Genomic DNA, 17819 nt, shown 5'->3' with positions numbered 1-17819 from the left:
TTTAGTGCCTTGATTGGATTTAGGGCAGAAGTAATTTTAAGCAGTAAAAAAATTAGTGGCCCATGAAATAGCTGATGCTTTCTGAACAAATGCTGGCAAATAGTCTGTGTGACACTGTCCTAGAAACCTATTTCATGGATTCAATCCTTGGAGTGTTGTTACAGGCAAGCACTCTGTATTGCTTGGCTGCTCAAGAGCTTAGCAAAAGCTTTTTTTCCATGGACAGCAAACAATGGACACATTTTGGCTTTCTGATCACTCTGCCTAAACGGGAGAAAAAAACAGCTTCCATGGATGGTGAATTGCCAGCTGTTACAGGAATATCTTTAAAAGGGACAGACTCATGGAGTGTTCACTAGAGTGGAGCATAACTGTGCAGTGCACATTTTTTAACGTACATGCACTTTAATGGTATTAGTGCTAGGCATTATATTTTTAACCACTGCAGCCAAGTAGGTCATTTTGTTAACCCACTAGTTTCAGTAGTCTTCTAAAAACAGTAGAATCTGCTTAACTGTCACTCCCCAGTGGAAATAGAAATATACCACTGAGTTATCATATATTTAATAAAGCTATTAAAGACTGTGAGGGTTACAGATACTATGGTAATGGGGGCCATTATAATTATAGATCGCTAGAGACCAATTGTTTCAGCTTTCACAAATTTTATAGGAATATATTAGGCTGTTAGATAAATGAGTGAGTCTGAAAATAAACATGGTCAAAAGTCCTAATCATAGAAATTGCTAAATTCCTTTTGCAAGGTGCCAGCACCCTCAGCTCTCATTGATTCAGCATCTTGCATAACTGGGCCCTAAAACATTTTTTTTAAAACCAACAGAAGATGACTGATTAATTTTAGTAGCCGCAGCAGAGCAGGGAATCAGTCTTTCATGAAGCAAAAGAAGCACAGAAAAAGAGGTACAATAAACTTAGGCTGGCAAATATCAATTCACATTTGTTAACTACTGGAAATAGGTGCACAGACACACCAGATATGCCATGTGTCCATTGGCTAGAGCCACTGGAGTTCATTGCAATGGAGCTGTTCCCTGGCATGGTTCCCAAATAAAGGAGTGTATACATTACAATGTATATAAAATTCCAACAACTGCAACAAATCACAAAGAAAAAAAATCACTAAGAAGAGTTTGTGTCTGGAGCATCCTCAAAATGAATAATTAACCATCAGATGGGAAAAGCCCCATCTTGAGAACTTGGGTCAGAAATCAGTAGGCATCTCTTAATTGATTTCAATGGGCTTTTATCAGGCTGTTGAAGAAGCAAAGTAGGAGTGAAAAGAATCAGCCTTGCCATTAGAAATCAGAAAGCATTCAAATTATTGTAGGGTAGGTTTAGAAGACAAATACCAACTTAATTGTTAAACCAATTTTTACATTAACTAAAAGGTGTTTTTAAAATGTTAGGACCTGTGTTACAAGAACTTTGAAACTTTCTGCCATTTTCTAATGATACAGCCAATTGTTTCAGACCTATTTTGCATCATCAATTTGGCCATTCCCCTGCTGAGAAATATTCTAAAGTGGCAGGCTCCACTGAGAGACAACAGCATTATTCATGGAGGGCCAGATTCCTCCATCTTTACTCACAAACAGTAGTGCCTTCTGGAATTTCTAATGGATTAAGGTACTACTCAGTGGTCCTAAGTCTGCAAACACTCATACACATACTTAACTTTACACATGTGACTAAATAATCCAACAGGACCAGAGTCAATGTGAGTAAGGGTGGCAGAATTTGGGACCTAAATGGAAATGCTGAAAAATTCGTGGCTATCTCTACAAAGAAAGATTCTCATCCAGTAAATATTTATTTAGCTGCCTAAAGTATTGTAACAAGTTGCTGCTGTTTCCGTTAAGTGGTCATGCAGATTGTTAAGACACTAAGTGGCTTCACGTAAAATGTAACATGCATTATCTCATATATAATATTTAAAACAAGTATGGAATTATAAAAAGGAATTACACTAGAACTGTCAGCTAGTCTCAAAAATTAGATCAACCCATCTATGTCACTCAGGGATGTGAAAAAGCCACACCACTGAGCGATGTACTTAAGACGACCTAACCCCCGGTGTAGCTGAACTAGCTACCACCTCTTGAGGAGGTGGATTAACTATGCCGATGGGAGAACCTATGTAACTGTGTTTTGTATGTGGATGCTGCTTAACAAGATACATTTTGGATGTGGCATGGTGATCTAATTAATGAAAAGGCATGGTAGTTCTGTGGTGTGTATTATTTAAGGCCGTAATTACATGAGTTCAGAGTCTGTTCAGCCAATTGGTTTCTAAGTTATATCCAAAGCATTCAGTCAGAAAAAACCTAAATGTTAAAGCTGCAAAATAAAACACTCAGAAGTCAGGAAATGCCTTGGTAAAGTTTGTCCATGCAACTTTCACTTTCCCACCATTCTCCATCATTAGAGTGACTGGGAGATTAGTCTCAAAAGCAATGGACCACCAAGTGGTGTGTAGCTTTTGTGGGAACCACCAGAAACACAGGGTGATCTGCACTGAGACCCTTTGCCTTTACAGTGGCTCCCTCTCCCCTGCAGCCCTCAGCCATGATGTTAGAGAATCCCCTCTCTGCCTTACCTTTGCCCCGCTAACAAATCGCAGAAATTGTTCCAAATTGCAACGGGGAAGTGATTAATGCTGACAGAGTATTAGTAACTTACCTGCCCAAGACCTGTGGGTTTGGTGGGAGGAGAACAATGCTGGAAAGTGGGAATACCTCCAACTCTGCCCCTTTCCATTTGATAGATCATGATCTCAGGGAGGGGTTTCTGTTCAGTTATGGGCTGGGGGAACACTCCTCATTTCCAGCCTGCAAGCAGGGCTTTCATACCCTCAGTCTGTGGTGGTGCAGGGACCTATGGCTCTGTGTCATTGTTTAGCACAAGGGTTCTCCGCCTTTTTCTTTCTGAGACTGCCACAGCATGCTATAAAAACGCCACAGCCCACCAGTGTCCCAACAACTGTTTTTCTGCATATAAAAGCCAGGACCAGCGTTAGTGGGTAGCAACTGCCCAGGGCCCCACACCAACCCTTGTTGGCAGCCCCCCTGACCCCTGTTTGAGAACCAGTGGTTTACCACACAATTCATTAGACTCAGAGAATCAATTAACTTCTTATATTGGTAGGAACATCATAACATCAAAAAGGGTGAAGCTTACATTTCTGCTCTTGGAGAGGATCAATGTTTCTGCTAAGTGACATTTTAAAAGATGACATAAAGTATATTTAAAAACTCAGCCGTATGCTGCAGGATGTAAAGCTGGACAAAATTTATAATCAAATCAAGTACTAAGAGGGGAAAAATATGATCCATCAGAAAAATATCTCTGTTATCTCAGTGTTGCCAGTTCTTGCAATTTTTATCATGAGTCTTGCAATATTTGGTGTGTGTTTGGTTTTATTAAAAGACCCTGGATTCATGTAATTAGGTTATGAAAATCTCATCTTGCATTTTAAGAAAATGTAGGTTTCTAGCCCTTCTGGTTATAAAGCAAATCTTGAAAACATAATCCCGAGTGACTATTATATTGGGAGGCAAAAAAAAAAAAAAGAATCCCATAGTTATTATTTTGTGGTTTTTTTAAAAAAACTGATCTCATGATTAGGTGGGGGGACTAATTCTTGAGTTTTGAATGGAATACTGGTATTGTCTGAAGAGATTTCATTAGGGAAAGAATGTGCCATGTTCTCATTATCAGCCCAATCCTATTTCCACTGAAATCAGTAGGAAAACTCCCTTTGAGTTCATGGGGAGCTGGACTGAGCCACGCAATGGTCTAATCATGTGGTTTTCAATCTGTGGTCTCAGAACTCCTGGAGGTCCACACGCTATGTCTAGGGGGTCCAGAAAGGTTGCCATTGCCATAGAACCGTGGTTTTCAACCTGTGGTCCGTGGACTGCTGGTGGTCCACAGACTATATCTAAAATTCCCAAAGGGTTCAGCACCTCCAGTTGAAATTTTGTAGGGTTCTGCAAATGAAAAAAGGTTTTAAACCACTGGTTTAATCTCAAGAAAACTATGTTGTGCCACCTGGTGGACAAAACTAAAACAGCTATTACCAATATAAAATTTCCTGCTCCACATATTTGGCCCTAATCATATTTTTCAGGTTGGCATGCGTTATTGTTGATCACTAGACATTCTGATAAATATTACATTAAAATTGTGTTTATTCTGTGAATTGTGTTTTTTTTCTCTTCTGCTGTAAATTTTTTAAAATATTATGAACACTGAATCTGTGCACGTCAGGCTATAATTCCCTTGCAGAATTCCAGTGACATTAAAAGCATCAGCGCCTAGGGCCAATCCACATATCTAGTGGTTTTCTAGCTCCATGCTCTTTAATGTAGTATGATATTGGGCTAGCCTAGTCCTTAAAGGAGAAGTGCATTAATGTCAGATTATTCTTGCATATAAGAGTTGGCTGAATCTTTCATCATGGTAGGACTCTGGTGCTACAGTAGCTCTCAACAGCTGCTCCTGACACAACTGATTATCACCACCACCACCACCACCAAAACCCCAACACTTGAAACAGCTACTAGCCCAATAACTCAACACTCTCAGTCCCTGAACTGGCTCCCACTTCTAGCCACCAGCTTAGTGCAGTGAGGGAGCATACCCCTAATCAGCTTCTACTTCCACCTTGAACCAGCTCCTGCGACCCCTGCATTGGCACCATACCCTCTGGCAAATCAGGTCTCTTTAAGTCAGTGGGACACCCAAAAATGGAGACACTCCAAAATCACTAATCATTTTTTAAAACCTTATCCTAGAGCTGTTAATCAATAAAAACAAACTTTGCTTTTTCATCTCTGTACCACATCACACACAATGTCACAAAGCCATTTCTGGGTGCCAAACTCTCAGGTCCCCTGATCTTTGCACTTCATAGTAAACTGAGCTCATTTCCCCCCGAGCTGAGGGCAGCCTAAGTTGTCTGTTATTTTTGGACATCATTTTTAGGTCCTGGCCTGCAACTAGAGCCACAGGCACCAACTCCATGGGTGCTCCATGGCTAGAGCACCTATGGGGGAAAAAATACCAGTGGTACTGCTGATCCACTCCTTCCCCTTCCCCCCAGTGCCTCCCGCCCACCAGTGATCAGCTGTTCAGTGGTGTGCAGGAGTCCCTGGGAGGGTAGGTGGAGGAGCGAGGGTGGGGCACACTCGGGGAGGAGGCAGAGCGGGGGCAGGAACAGGTGGGGTGCAGGTGAGCCTTTGGGGGGAAGGAATGGAGTAGGGGTGGAGCCTGGAGCAGAGTGGGGGTAAAGCACCCCTGGGGAAAGCAGAAAGTCAGTGCCTCTGACTAGAGCAGAGTAGATCCCAATTGCTAGCTGTGATAACCAAATTAAAATAGAATTAATGTTGTCTATTTAGTTCAGGCAAAAAGGGATTTCACCAGTTATAAGCTACTGTCTGTTCTTATAATCTATCTTATAAAGAGTTCAATGTGCTGCCCTATCTGAGACCTCGAATGCACATTAACATTTAGGTCAGTTCCTGCAGCCTTTACTTATGTGAACATTCCTGTGGATTTCAATGAAAGCCCTTAGGATCAGTTCTTTATTGATATTAACATATTCCCTCCAGAATGTGAGGTCTGAAGAGTACTGGTTTCAAACAATAACTTTTCTGTCCTCAATGTCTCTGCTCTATCCTGTTAGTTTAACTCCCCCTTTCTCTGTCAAGCCCTTTGAGCTTTTTCAGCTCGGCCAAAATGTACCCACTGGGTGGATATGACCTTATAGAGCCTCATTTCTCAGGGCTGCCTGTCTTTAGTGGGAAATGGGAACTACACATGGAGAAAAGGCCTTTAGCAGATGTCCTCCAACTAATACTAATTTTACCATGCTGCTCCACTTTCCTTTCACTTCAGTAAGACTGTCTGAAATAGAGAGAGGCTGGAATGTAACAATCTGCCTCCTCTAAGATGGACAATATGGTCACTTTGTTTCTTAGGACAGAAGGGGGTGTTTCTAAAGGTGCCACTGTGGGCGTTCTCCTGGACCTAAACAAGCACAGCCTGACCTTTTACATAAATGGGCAGCAGCAAGGACCTTCAGCATTTGAAAATGTGGAGGGTGTCTTCATGCCTGCATTAAGCCTCAACCGAAATGTACAGGTAAATCCTTTTCAGTTCAGTCTAACTCATTCAGCATGTCAACCAAAGGAGAAATCCTACTGTCTGTCAAAAATTATTGCATGACTGCCAGAGAGAAGAGATCAAGATGCAACTGTTAGGTGTAAATATGGATTTATTTTTCACTTTGCCTAGTTTTGTTTGCTGATTGTATCTGGGCTAGTGCCACTTTTTAAAAGAAAATAGTTGGATTTAACTTTTTTGTATCACATCTCAGATATAGAGAAATGATGCTTTAGAAATAAACACACACACACACACGTGCTTTTCTGCTGCTCCATCATCCAGGAAGCAGCAATGTTCTAAGGCCAGCCTCGAGTAAAAGCATTGATATCTAAATACTCTTAGACTTCTTATGTTTGGATATAATTGACTGCTGCAAGTAAGTACAATTTCAGCAGCCTGGTGCTAAATAAAGCTAAGAAAATGTAGGTCAAAGAATGTCTAGTTTGAAAGAGAAGACCCAGCAAGCAGTTCATTCGCACTCTTTAATTCATGACATTTGGAAACACTAATATATTCTCTGAGGTTGATGGTATAAATGTAATTTATGCTAACCCAGGTTAACGCTCCTTTGTACTACTAGAATGGGGCTTTAATGTAACTGAGAATCAGATCCTAAATGTGCCCCAGCACCTGACAGGCTGGAGGGTTCACGTTACCCCAACCTGAATCCACAATGACCAACTGTGCTACCTGTGTGGGTAGAGAGACTGCCGCACCTCATTAGTCTCTTTCCTCTGACTTGGGTTGCCTGCATGTTGGTATAACCCCAGCTGGTTCCTCTTTTTCTCCAAGGGTAGAGAGTCCTTCATTCCAAGGATGTCGCGTGACAGCAATAAATTTCCACTAAACAGTCCAGGCCCAATTACAGCTACATTTATATTAGATACTGTTCACTGAAGGAAGGAAGGACTTAGAAGTTGCACTAATAGTGGTCTGGGAACTGAAGTTAAAAACGGCAAGGACTGGCTGCTGTATTCTTATCATCTGTTTATTAGCAGTTTCTCAGTTCATCGTTGTTCCTTGAAACTGGTAGCCTCTGTTGGCTGTTCCCTCTGCAGTCCTTGTGTATCCTGCTTCCACAATGGCCCTGTTTCTTGTACAGGGGAGCAATAGCCTTTTCTTCTTCCCAATGGACACCTCCTGTGGGGTGCACCAGGATCTCCATGTGCTGGACCTCCCACTGGTGGTGAGCTGGTGGGCCCTGGGCAGCACTGCAGATTGTTCAGACAGGGTGAAATTCACCTGTGGTGGGAAGAGCTAGTGCACATCACCTATTCCTTGCAGAGGAGCTATTCTGTGAGTCCACTGGCTGTACAGAAGTTCTTATGCATGCCCTGTGTGCCACAAGAAAGATCTCTGAACAGGCTATATGTAGGCTTGGAAGATTACAGTGGGGTGGGGCAGGGGTTAGGCTCCAGATCCAGGTTACATGAATCCATTGGCCCCAGGATGCTGCGCAACTGGCATGGAACTGCTGTGGCTGCTAGTCCAGCCCATAGGCAGGGGTAGTAGTAACTTCTGGGGTTTGTGCAGCAGCTTTACACTCTGGGCATGGGTTGAATTCCCATTGGGAGCTGCAGGTGCTCAGCTTTTTTGAAAATTGGGTCACTTTCTAAGTGCCTAAATATAGACTCAGTCACCCAGCAGGTGTTCTGTGAGTGGAGTGGAGTAGTAGAGCACCCTGTATAGTGGAGCCCTGATTAGGGGCTCTAGGCACGACTGTAATACAGTTAATACAAAATTCTAAGAATTATACAGCTTTTCAGACGTAACTCTGCAGGGCACTCCACATGGCATGTTGCAAAGTAGTTAGGCATTTACAGCTGGTCACACCAAGTTAACAAAGAGATTAGACACCCAGACTTTATTAATAATTCAAAATATTCCAAACTAAAACAATGACCCTGCGTGTGCTTATTATATTATTAACATCTTAATAATTTGTTATTAATGGTGCCCAAATACGCCAGTCAAGATTGGGGTTCCACTGGATTTTTTTTTAAAGATATGATCTATTTCAAGCAGGAATTATTGTGGGGAACTTCTATGGCCTGTGTTTTACAGGAGAGCAGGCTAAATGATCACAATAGTCCCTTCTGGCCTTGGAATGTATGAATCTGTGTACTAGGTGGTATACTAACATGCAGAAAGACACAGGTCAGAGTCTCAAAGATTTTTAGGCACCTCAAGATGCAGATAGGCACTTTTTAAAATACCAATAGGTGCCTAACTCCAATTTTCCACATGAAAAACCCACTAGGCACCTATCTGTATCTTTAGGCACCTAAATTCCTTAAAAATCTGACCCATAGTTCTTCCCCCACAGATCATATAATCTAAATAGATCAGACAGACACACGATACTAGGAAAATGACACTGAAGTTACATGGCTTGGTAGTTAGGGCCTTTCTGGTAGTTATAATGCTGCAGTCCAATTCCCCCATTGCCCAGGCACCCAAGCCAGTCTGCTACACCACTTCTGTCACAACATGCCCTCCATTCACTCTGCCCTGTCCATGGAACTAGATGCAGATAAGGGGGCAGGGGAGAATGCTTTTGTGAGTTTAAGCTTGAGAGACCTCCTGGGAGGTGTTCAGATCCTACAGTGATGGGTGCCATTGTAAGAACCCTGGTAGATCACAGCGGTGTCAGGCTACGGTGAGAGCCGTAAAACCTCCTCTGTCCTACACTGACAGGGTAGCAGGGAAAGGTCTACCAGACTCTGCCTCTCCCCAGTCTGCTTTCCACCTGCCTCATAACCCCTTGGGCACCCATCCCTTCTGGGGTCACCCTTCCTGCTGTCAAGAAGCAGCTGGTTCAGCGGTGGCTGATAAATGGTTGCTAGTCTTGGGAAGAGTCACAAACACCTGGCAGCTAGACTCAGGGTAGGTCTACACGTAAAAAGCTGCAGTGCCCCACCAGTGCAGCTGTGCCACTGTATCGCTTTAGTGAAGATACCACGCTACTATGCCGACGGGAGAGCTTCTCCTGTCAGCGTAGTTAATCCACCTCTGCAAGAGGCAGTTGCTATGTCGGTGGGAGACGCTCTGTCTACTTTGGGGGTTAGGTCGGTATAACTGCACCACTCAGGGGTGTGGATTGTTCACACCCCTGAGCAACATAGTTATACCAGTGTAAGTTTGTAGTGTAGACCTGGCCTCAGGGGAAGAATCATTTGTATGTTGGGCCTCCCCTGGTGACATTAGCTTTTCACTATTAACCACATATTCTTGGCCTTCACAAACTCTTTGTACTAAGGATGTCCCAATTTGTATTTTAACTAAGCAATTATTTATTTTCTGCACAGGTGACTCTGCACACAGGACTGGAGGTGCCACAGAGTGTAAGACAGCCAAAGCTGCCCAGTAACTAACTAAGCTCCTGCTGCCTAACCCTATGCTGGATTTTGTAATCTTTCTAAATACAATTTGTCATTATTTGCTGTCAGTAGAAAAGCAGTGTCATCCCTAAATTAGACTAACACTTATGCAGAACATTGCTAACTAGCACTGTGTGATCTGATAATTAATATTAATCCACATCCATTTTTAATTTTACATTGGTAACAAGAATGCTTATAGAATGTTTTTTTTATTACAATGGGTGTGCATTCCTGCATTTTAGTACAAAAGCACATATATACAGCACACTACAGACACAGTGACAGCTAAAATGAGCACATTTTCCCTTTTATAATTGGATCTGCGCTTCACATGATTATTGTGAATAGATGATTAACAGTGAAGACAATTAACCATTGGAACAATTTATCTAGGGAGGTGATGGATTCTCCATCACTTGAGTTCTTTAAATCAAGACTGGTTATCTTTTAATAGCTATGCTATAGTTCAAACAGAAGTTGTGGGCTTGAAGCAGAAATTACTGGGGGAGGTTCATTGCCCTGTGTTATGCAGAAGGTCAGACTATGTGATCATAATGGTCCCTTCTGGCCTTAAATGCATTTATTAATTAGGCTTCCACTGACTTCAATGGCAACAAGATTAGGCCCTACGTACTTTATACAAAATTAGTGCTCATTTTAGTTAGCACTAGGGTCTATACCTAGTGGGGGTAAAAACTGCTCAATAAACCTTAGTGCTTCTCATTTCAGTGTGACTGCAGTGGCTTTTGGTCTCACAAATGGGAGAACTCATTTCAGTTACCAGCAACAATCACCTTCTGAAAAGGGAGCAGAGGAGAGTCCAGTGAAGTGATCACAGATGTTTCTTTAAAAATGGTATACACAAAATAGACTGTGTTGGGAAGAGGAGTGATACTTTATAGCCTTGATCCTGACAGGTGCTGAGCATCTGCAGTGCCCGTTGACTTCCCTGGGAGCTGTGGATAGGCAACATCTCTTGGGATCAAAGGTCTTAATTTTCTACTCAGCTGGGATGAACTAATTAAGGCCCTGATCCAGCAAAGCACTTAAGCATGTGCTCAAATGCTTTGCTGAACTGGGGCCTAAGAATCTTGTAGGTTTTGACTTTATCCTGCAACTCAGGAATTTTGTGGTCACCTGAAACATATGAAAATGAGAAGCCTTGTCAAATGGCATCCACAAAAGTAAGCAACTGATTGGCCACTGATGGTTTCAATCCATGGCAATACTAGACAGCACCTTTGCCAGCAGTAAATATTTTGATTCTCAATTTCTTTCTCTCTCTCAACAAAATAATGTGTGCATGTGTGTATTTTGCTGAGGGAAAGAGTGGTTAACTGAGCTAATTTATAGTAGCAAACCCTAACAGATTGCATCATGACACTGCACCTAGAACTCTGCCCACATGATCCAGCCTAAATGTAGTGCTAATAAACAGAAGTACCATAGCCTGCTGTATACTATTGTTAAACTATTTCCTTTTGAATCACGCTTCCTACACACACCCCTGTACACATACACATGTGTACACCCATGCCCTTAATATATATGGCACACAGATTTTAATATGTTGTGTGGTCAGTATACCCAAAAAGCAATTTTTAAACAAAAATTCCAGCTCCCTGCCTTGTGTAAAACTTTAGGCACAGGTCTATCCAAGGAGCTCTTCATGGATGGGATGCTGGAAATCAGGCACATTGCTGCAGGCGCACATATGATCTCCAGCTTAAGTGCATTCCCCACTACAGGTAATACCAAGTGATGGCAGATTTCCAGTGTGACAGAGGGTCTTGCACTTCTGGTTACAGGAAAGGTGCCATCATAATGAACACCCATTGGGAAAGGGTGAAAAAATGGGATATTAGAGCAACCCAGAATGAAGTAGTAAGCCAAAAGCAATCAATACCCATCTGTGCAGGATGCTTATTGCCACCCATTCGTTTTATCCAGCCTCCCCTTACAGACAGAAATGTAGCTTCTTTTATATCACAACTGAACTAGAAAGCATAACAGGAAAAAAAAATCCTCAAACTGTTAAGTGGAAGAGCAGATATGCTTTCCTCCAAGACTGCGATATGTTCTATTAGTGCATTTTAAGACATGGAAATAACTGTGGTGTACTAATTTTCAATTTGTTAAAAGTTTAGCAGAGATCAATTGTGTGTTTTCTTTGTCTGTTGTTTTTAAATACCATCTGACCCTGTGCAGGATTTTTTAATTCAGTGGGTCTGTTTTAAGCCTACCTCAGCTACAATGCTACAGGACCCTGAATTTCCTCTTGAGTGTGCTCACTGTAAAGTTGTCTTCTACTAACATAGAAGTTGTAACAGTAGCCTTGGCTCTGAGTACAGCTTTACAGAGCAGCACATGGGAATGGTGTGTTTTAAGTTGCATATGGATTTTTATACTACGTAACATCCTATGACAATTTTGATACAAGAAAGCACTCCACTTTTACTTTTCTTATTAAAAACAAGAGCACTGCTTGTATAGGACATAAGGAATGAACTTTTATCTTTACGCTGAATATCTGTGAAGTAAAATTCACATGAATTTAAATCCTTCCAATCCACAACCACTGCAAGCTGTTTAAAGTGAATTCTGAAAGGGTTTTGGAATTGCTTTTGATATCTATGTTGTTTTTGTTTTTAAAGGTAATAATTGGAGATATGCCAATCTCCTAGAACTGGAAGGGACCTTGAAAGGTCATTGAGTCCAACCCCCTGCCTTCACTAGCAGGACCAATTTTTGCCCCAGATTCCTAAGTGGCCTCCTCAAGGATTGAACTCACAACCCTGGGTTTAGCAGGCCAATGCTCAAACCACTGAGCTATCCCTCCCCCCTTTTCATAAGTGTTTCTGTATCATTCCTTGTGTGTCACTCCTCAGGGTGCAGTTGAAGTTGATTTTTCTTTTTATTAATGAAAAATACAGGCTGATACAGGTTTCGAAGAGCTAATGATATGTGGTAGGGGCACACTCCAAATTTGTGCAGAAACACATGGACCTCTCCATTGCTGTTCTCTACACATTCCAGCACTGGTAAAAGTGGATGCAGACTAGTTTAAACTGCAGTCCCCTTCCAACCTAGAGAAACTGCAGAATGGAGCAATTAGAAATATATATCCTGTATTAACATTGTCAATTTTAATTGGACTAAGTCTACAGAGGGTGAGTCTATTTTTGGTTGCGTATGTGTTTTAAGGACTTATATTTGAAACTAGACCAAGCTGCCCTTATGAAGACAATTTAATGACTTAAGCTGCATGCATTTTGGTAGCTTGTCTAACAGTGGTAATGAAAAAATAATTAGAACTAGACTATGAGATTAGTTCTGCATTTGAATACACATGCGGAGCTCCCATGGATTTCAGTGGGAACCTCACGTGTATATGTGAAGGCAAAATTTGTCCCTTTAAGACCAGCACTGCATGAGGAATGAAAGCAATTCACTCCTCTGTTCAGGCTGGAAGTAATTCACTCCACTGCAGATCACTAACACAAGGCCCTTCCATCCACAAAGCCCTGCAGGCTCTGTGTTCCTCTTCTCAATATCTGTGCAACAGAGGGGAGCCTGTGTCTGTATAAAGAGGAGGGAAGAGCAGTCTCACCTCAGGAGTGTACTTCGTTCCCTTCCATTTCCCCCAAGCACCTCCTTGGGGCTTGCAGCTCTGCAGGCCTTCAGGGGCTCAGGGACCTACCTAGGCTCCTCCAGCTTCTCCTCACACGAGCTGTGGGGAATACAATTTAACTCATGTTGCCACTACCCCCAACGCCTTCTTTAGCAGGAAGCCCATGGGAGTATGGTTTCTCGCAGAAGTTGGGCTGTTGATGGGCCAGGAAGGATCAGGATGGTAGACCAGGGACAAGGGAATCCATTTGGGATGCCCCTTGCTTCCTTAAGATCTGTGTAGATCTCTGGGGGATCATGGGAGATCGAGCTTCCAGCATCTTGTGTGTGTGAAACTCTGCCTCCTGGCCAGCTGGACAAGAATAAAAGTTCTCTCATGGAGTTTCTTCTACTCCCCTGGGACAGTTTATCCCAGGTGAGGGACAGCAAGGCCTTAGGCCATGGAATAAATCTTACCTATTACAGTTTGCCTGCCTGGGTTGCCAGGACTCCACAAGACAGAGGTAAATTGATTTACAGAGATTAAAAAAAAAAAATCTTGACCCCTGAGAGCTTAAATTCTGTTTAAATTAAAAAATTCAGGCATTGACTCCTGAATCCACACACTTGGATTGTCTCTACCACTGTGAAAGAAAAAGACTACGGTTTGGAGAGTGACGAGGGTCCCTTAATTTCCATCACACCGCTGTTGTGATCCAGAATATTACCCCTTGTAAGCCTTCTCTTAGTTCTTTCCTCTACAGATTTCCTCAGTATGTTCAGTAAAACAGATTAGAAAACTTGTGCGGCTGTAGAAAAGTGGCGGGAGAGGCGTTTCACCTCAGGACCATGCTCCTTCTCCCCTCCACTACCCCAAGAACCTCTGTGGGTTCCCGCTCTACAGGGCCACACACCATTGTCAGAGCCACACACTGTTGTAGGCCTATGCAGCCACTACTGGCTTCTTTTAATTAGATCAGTTCAAAAGAAGCTCACACAAGGTGCTGCTACAACCTGGTCAGTTTGCCCTTGGGCCTGTCAGACAATCCCTTGTTATTGCCCATTTTAAAAGGTACATAAAAAGCACATTATATATATCTATCTTTAAAATGTAAATGTTAGTGAAGAGAGCTGTGATTTATCCAGAATTTGTAGTGCAATTTGGCTTCTTAAATTTAGAAAAGACAGGTGAAACCAGTGTCGTCTCCCATTATAGCCTATATAATTAAAGAGCGCTATAGAGGACAAATGTACTTATATTGGACTGAAGGAAAAAAATTCATGAGATTACGTATATCAGAGTTTAAGAGGAAAAAGTATTAATGTAATTTATTATATACATAATATTCCATCATATTGTAAATAAGAACATTGTAATGTATTGCTGTTAGTTGGTTTTTGGCTGGTAATCTGTTGTTGTACTGTAGGTGTTATGGGGTTTTGTTTGTTTGTTTTTTTTAAAGTGTAATTAATAAAGATGGCAAAGAGCACTGGATACCCTAGTTTCTTAGATGTTCTAGAGCAAGAAGAAATGTGATATATAGTTTTTTTGCCTTCTTACTTTAATATGGATAATATTGAATAAACAAGGTAAAAGAGATAAAATCAAGGCTAATCCACCACCAACAAATGCAAAGCACTGTGTCTGAGATTATGATCTAGGAATGTTTACCAGACTACAGCTCTGCTTTGCCGACCTGGTCCCATGAGAAGGTAAGATGCTGAAAAGTACTGGAATCCTGCATTCCAAAACAGATAGTTAACAAAGCGAAACTGTTAGGCCTAATCTCAGGCTTTGCCACCTTTGCAGGGTCTTTTTAATAGCAAAGCAAAGCATTAACCTTGCTATAGAGTAATAATAAAACATCTTGGCCAGCTCATCGATGGAAGAGAGATTACAAGTTCAGTGAGTCCTTTAGCAGGTTAAAGTAATATATCAAACATTACAAAATGGTTTGTTCACATGTAAAAGACCTCACTGGTCCCTGAAAATAAGATTCTGTCTTTTTGTTTTGTTTTAAAGGAAATGAGCTGTTTCTCATTTTTATTGACAGCATTTGTTTGGGATTCCTCTGATCAGTAATGCTGGTTGTCCACATGAAACAGAATGGGAATTTCAAGCACAAATCCATTTAAAATGCATACAGACTTCTTAGGTGCAGAAGCCTATGCAAACCACAGAGAATAGATGTTCCCGGGGACTTCTGCATCCTTGCACAATAAAGAAAATGCATGTGTTTTTTACTGAAATGGGTGTTCAGTAGAATTTCTGGGTCAAATGAGCTCATGCTACTGCAAGCAAATCCAAGCAGAATAAGATGCAAAACTAAATTCCATGCCACTTGGAGAATTTCCAAGTTTATATAGTGGATTGGTATGTGAACATTTAGGGGCCCGGACTTCATTCTCTCAATACAGCAATCATGATGTTAACCCAATACACCATTGTATAAATGCTGTCAATAAAAATATCAAGCTTTCTAACTAATGAATGAAGCACAGCGAGGAGACACAATGTGATGAAATGTTAGAATTAATGCATGAGGCAGAACTGCTGTTTTTTCTCCAATTGTGATATGAAGCATGAAAGACATTAATTTAAATGTTGGCAAAAAAAGTACAAAGGAACAAAATAACAGTGTTCACATCTGGTTAAATAAAAGACAAAACTTGTTTCCTGATTTCTTCCTAACCATGACATTTTTACTTTTATAATTTTCCCATAGTTTCCATCAATTGGAGCTGGTGGAATATACATCACTTCTGTATATGTACGTCACCAGATCAAGAGGAAAAAAATAAACTTTTTATAATTTTGTACCTGTAGCAAAAGTTTGTATTTTTTTAATTGGAAGCAAAACTTTTTTTGTCTTTTGGTCCAAGTCTGACTGTGTATTAATATCTTTTTTGGAAAACCTGGACCTATGAGTTTATGCTGTTTCACAGATTTTAAATAAATTCTTAATACACTGCCAACAAATTCATTGATGGTGTCTGGTTTACTATTACTGATAAATGGCTGTTATAAAGTTCAAGCTGCACTCGTACAATGCAACCAACAATTTGGTAAAGTTAGCAGAATAAACCTGCTGATTTAATGGCAGGGGGAAAGCTGAGGAAAATCACCTTCACACAATTATTCATTTTCTGGTTTAGAACACTTATTAACTTCCAAGGCAGGGAATGAATCCTCCAATCAGCCTGTATATTTTGTATGGTTTGCATTGAGCATTTGTGAAGTGTATTCTGACATGTTATTTAGTTCAATCTATAGCTGAGAGACTTTTGAATGGTTTCCTACTCTCCAGAATTTCTCAAATAAATTACTGAAACAGGCAGGGTATAATAGTAATTGTAATACTATGAAAGCAGATGACCTGACTGCAGAAGCTGGGAATGGGTGGCAGGGGATGGATGATTTGATGATTACCTGTTCTATTCACTCCCTCTGAAGCACCTGGCATTGACACTGTCTGAAGACAGAATACTGGGCTAGATGGACCTTTGATCTGACCCAATATGGCTGTTCTTATGTTCTAATACCTTTGGGCTCTACTGAAGTCACATTGCATGCAGCCACATATAAAGTACATGAAACTGCATATTGAGGCTAGCAAGGAACTGAGAAATGCTATGTAGGCAGCAAACTCAACCCTTGGGGGAAGGGAAGTACCTCACATTCCTTGTGAGTCTTCCACGGTTATTAATATTATTAAGCAGGGAGCTATAGTGGGAACACCTTGTTGGGAGATGGTGGATGGACTCAAGCATAAAGGCAGGGGTAATCATAGTGTCAGGATAGTGTTCTGCAGGAGACTTAGGTTTGATGCCCCACTCCCTGGCTCCACAGGTTGGTAAAAGCTGGGTGGGGAAGAAACAGGTGTTGGAAGAGGGAAGACTCAATAGTGACGACTGCAGCCTTTCTGGGGATTGTCAGAAAGCTTGTGGTTAGGATGTGAGAGCTGGAAGGAAGAACAGTTAAGGAAAGGGAACCTCTCAATTCCAGCAGGATGCAGAGATTCCCCCTCCCTCACCCAGGAAGAAGGCAGAATAAAGTAAGTCATCAGCTTTCTTTTGCTGCTAGTCCAGTCAGTACTGGTTGTATACCACTCACATTTCATTGTGTTTTCTACCACCAACGTTTACTCAGTGGCATTGCTCATTACATAAGTTTTACCATTTTTACTTAACAGCAATTAAAGCTACATAATTTAACCAGAAACACGGAGTTCTAAGTATCAGAGGAGGGTAGCCATGTTAGTCTGGATCTGTAAAAGCAAGCAAAGAGTCCTGTGGCACCGTATAGACTAACAGATGTATTGGACCATGAGCTTTCGGTGTGAGTGAATACCAATATTCTGTTAGTCTATAAGTGTGCGGACAGGACTCTTTGCTGGAGTTCTTACATGTGTTGTAATATAAACTACCTTAAGAGTTGCTGTTGAAAATGTTATACTGACAAACAGTATGAGCATATGAGTGAATTTTCCGTTATTTAATACAAGAGGAAGAATTAGGATTGTGTGGTTCAGCCTTTTGCATTTCCGGAGTGTACTGCTTTTAATGAGCAACTAAAACATTGTTGGGTTTTTTGGCACTTAATTTTCTAGGTTTTTTTTTTTGGTTAGGGAGGAGAAG

The 17819-nt window shown here is 41.4% G+C and overlaps 1 protein-coding gene across 4 annotated transcripts in view; it reads left to right on the top strand.

The window, feature by feature from the left end:
• Positions 1-16094, top strand: part of TRIM67 (tripartite motif containing 67) — a 53762-nt gene extending 37668 nt beyond the window's left edge. For 2 of the 4 annotated variants that reach the window (XM_045010227.1, XM_045010226.1), the window contains exons 9-10: positions 6003-6165; positions 9498-9866. In XM_045010227.1, the coding sequence (XP_044866162.1) occupies positions 6003-6165; positions 9498-9563 (229 nt within the window). In that variant the 3' untranslated portion in view covers positions 9564-9866. Of the gene's footprint in view, positions 1-6002; positions 6166-9497; positions 9867-10301; positions 10854-15907 lie in introns of those variants that run through there. The other 2 variants (XM_045010224.1, XM_045010223.1) reach the window with 2 other exon arrangements.
• The last annotated feature ends 1725 nt before the right edge of the window (positions 16095-17819 follow it).

Source organism: Mauremys mutica, chromosome 3, assembly GCF_020497125.1.
Source record: "Mauremys mutica isolate MM-2020 ecotype Southern chromosome 3, ASM2049712v1, whole genome shotgun sequence".
In the NCBI taxonomy this organism is placed as follows: domain Eukaryota; kingdom Metazoa; phylum Chordata; order Testudines; family Geoemydidae; genus Mauremys; species Mauremys mutica.
The sequence above is the reverse complement of the archived record's forward strand: the minus strand, read 5'-3'. Positions and strand labels throughout refer to the sequence as shown.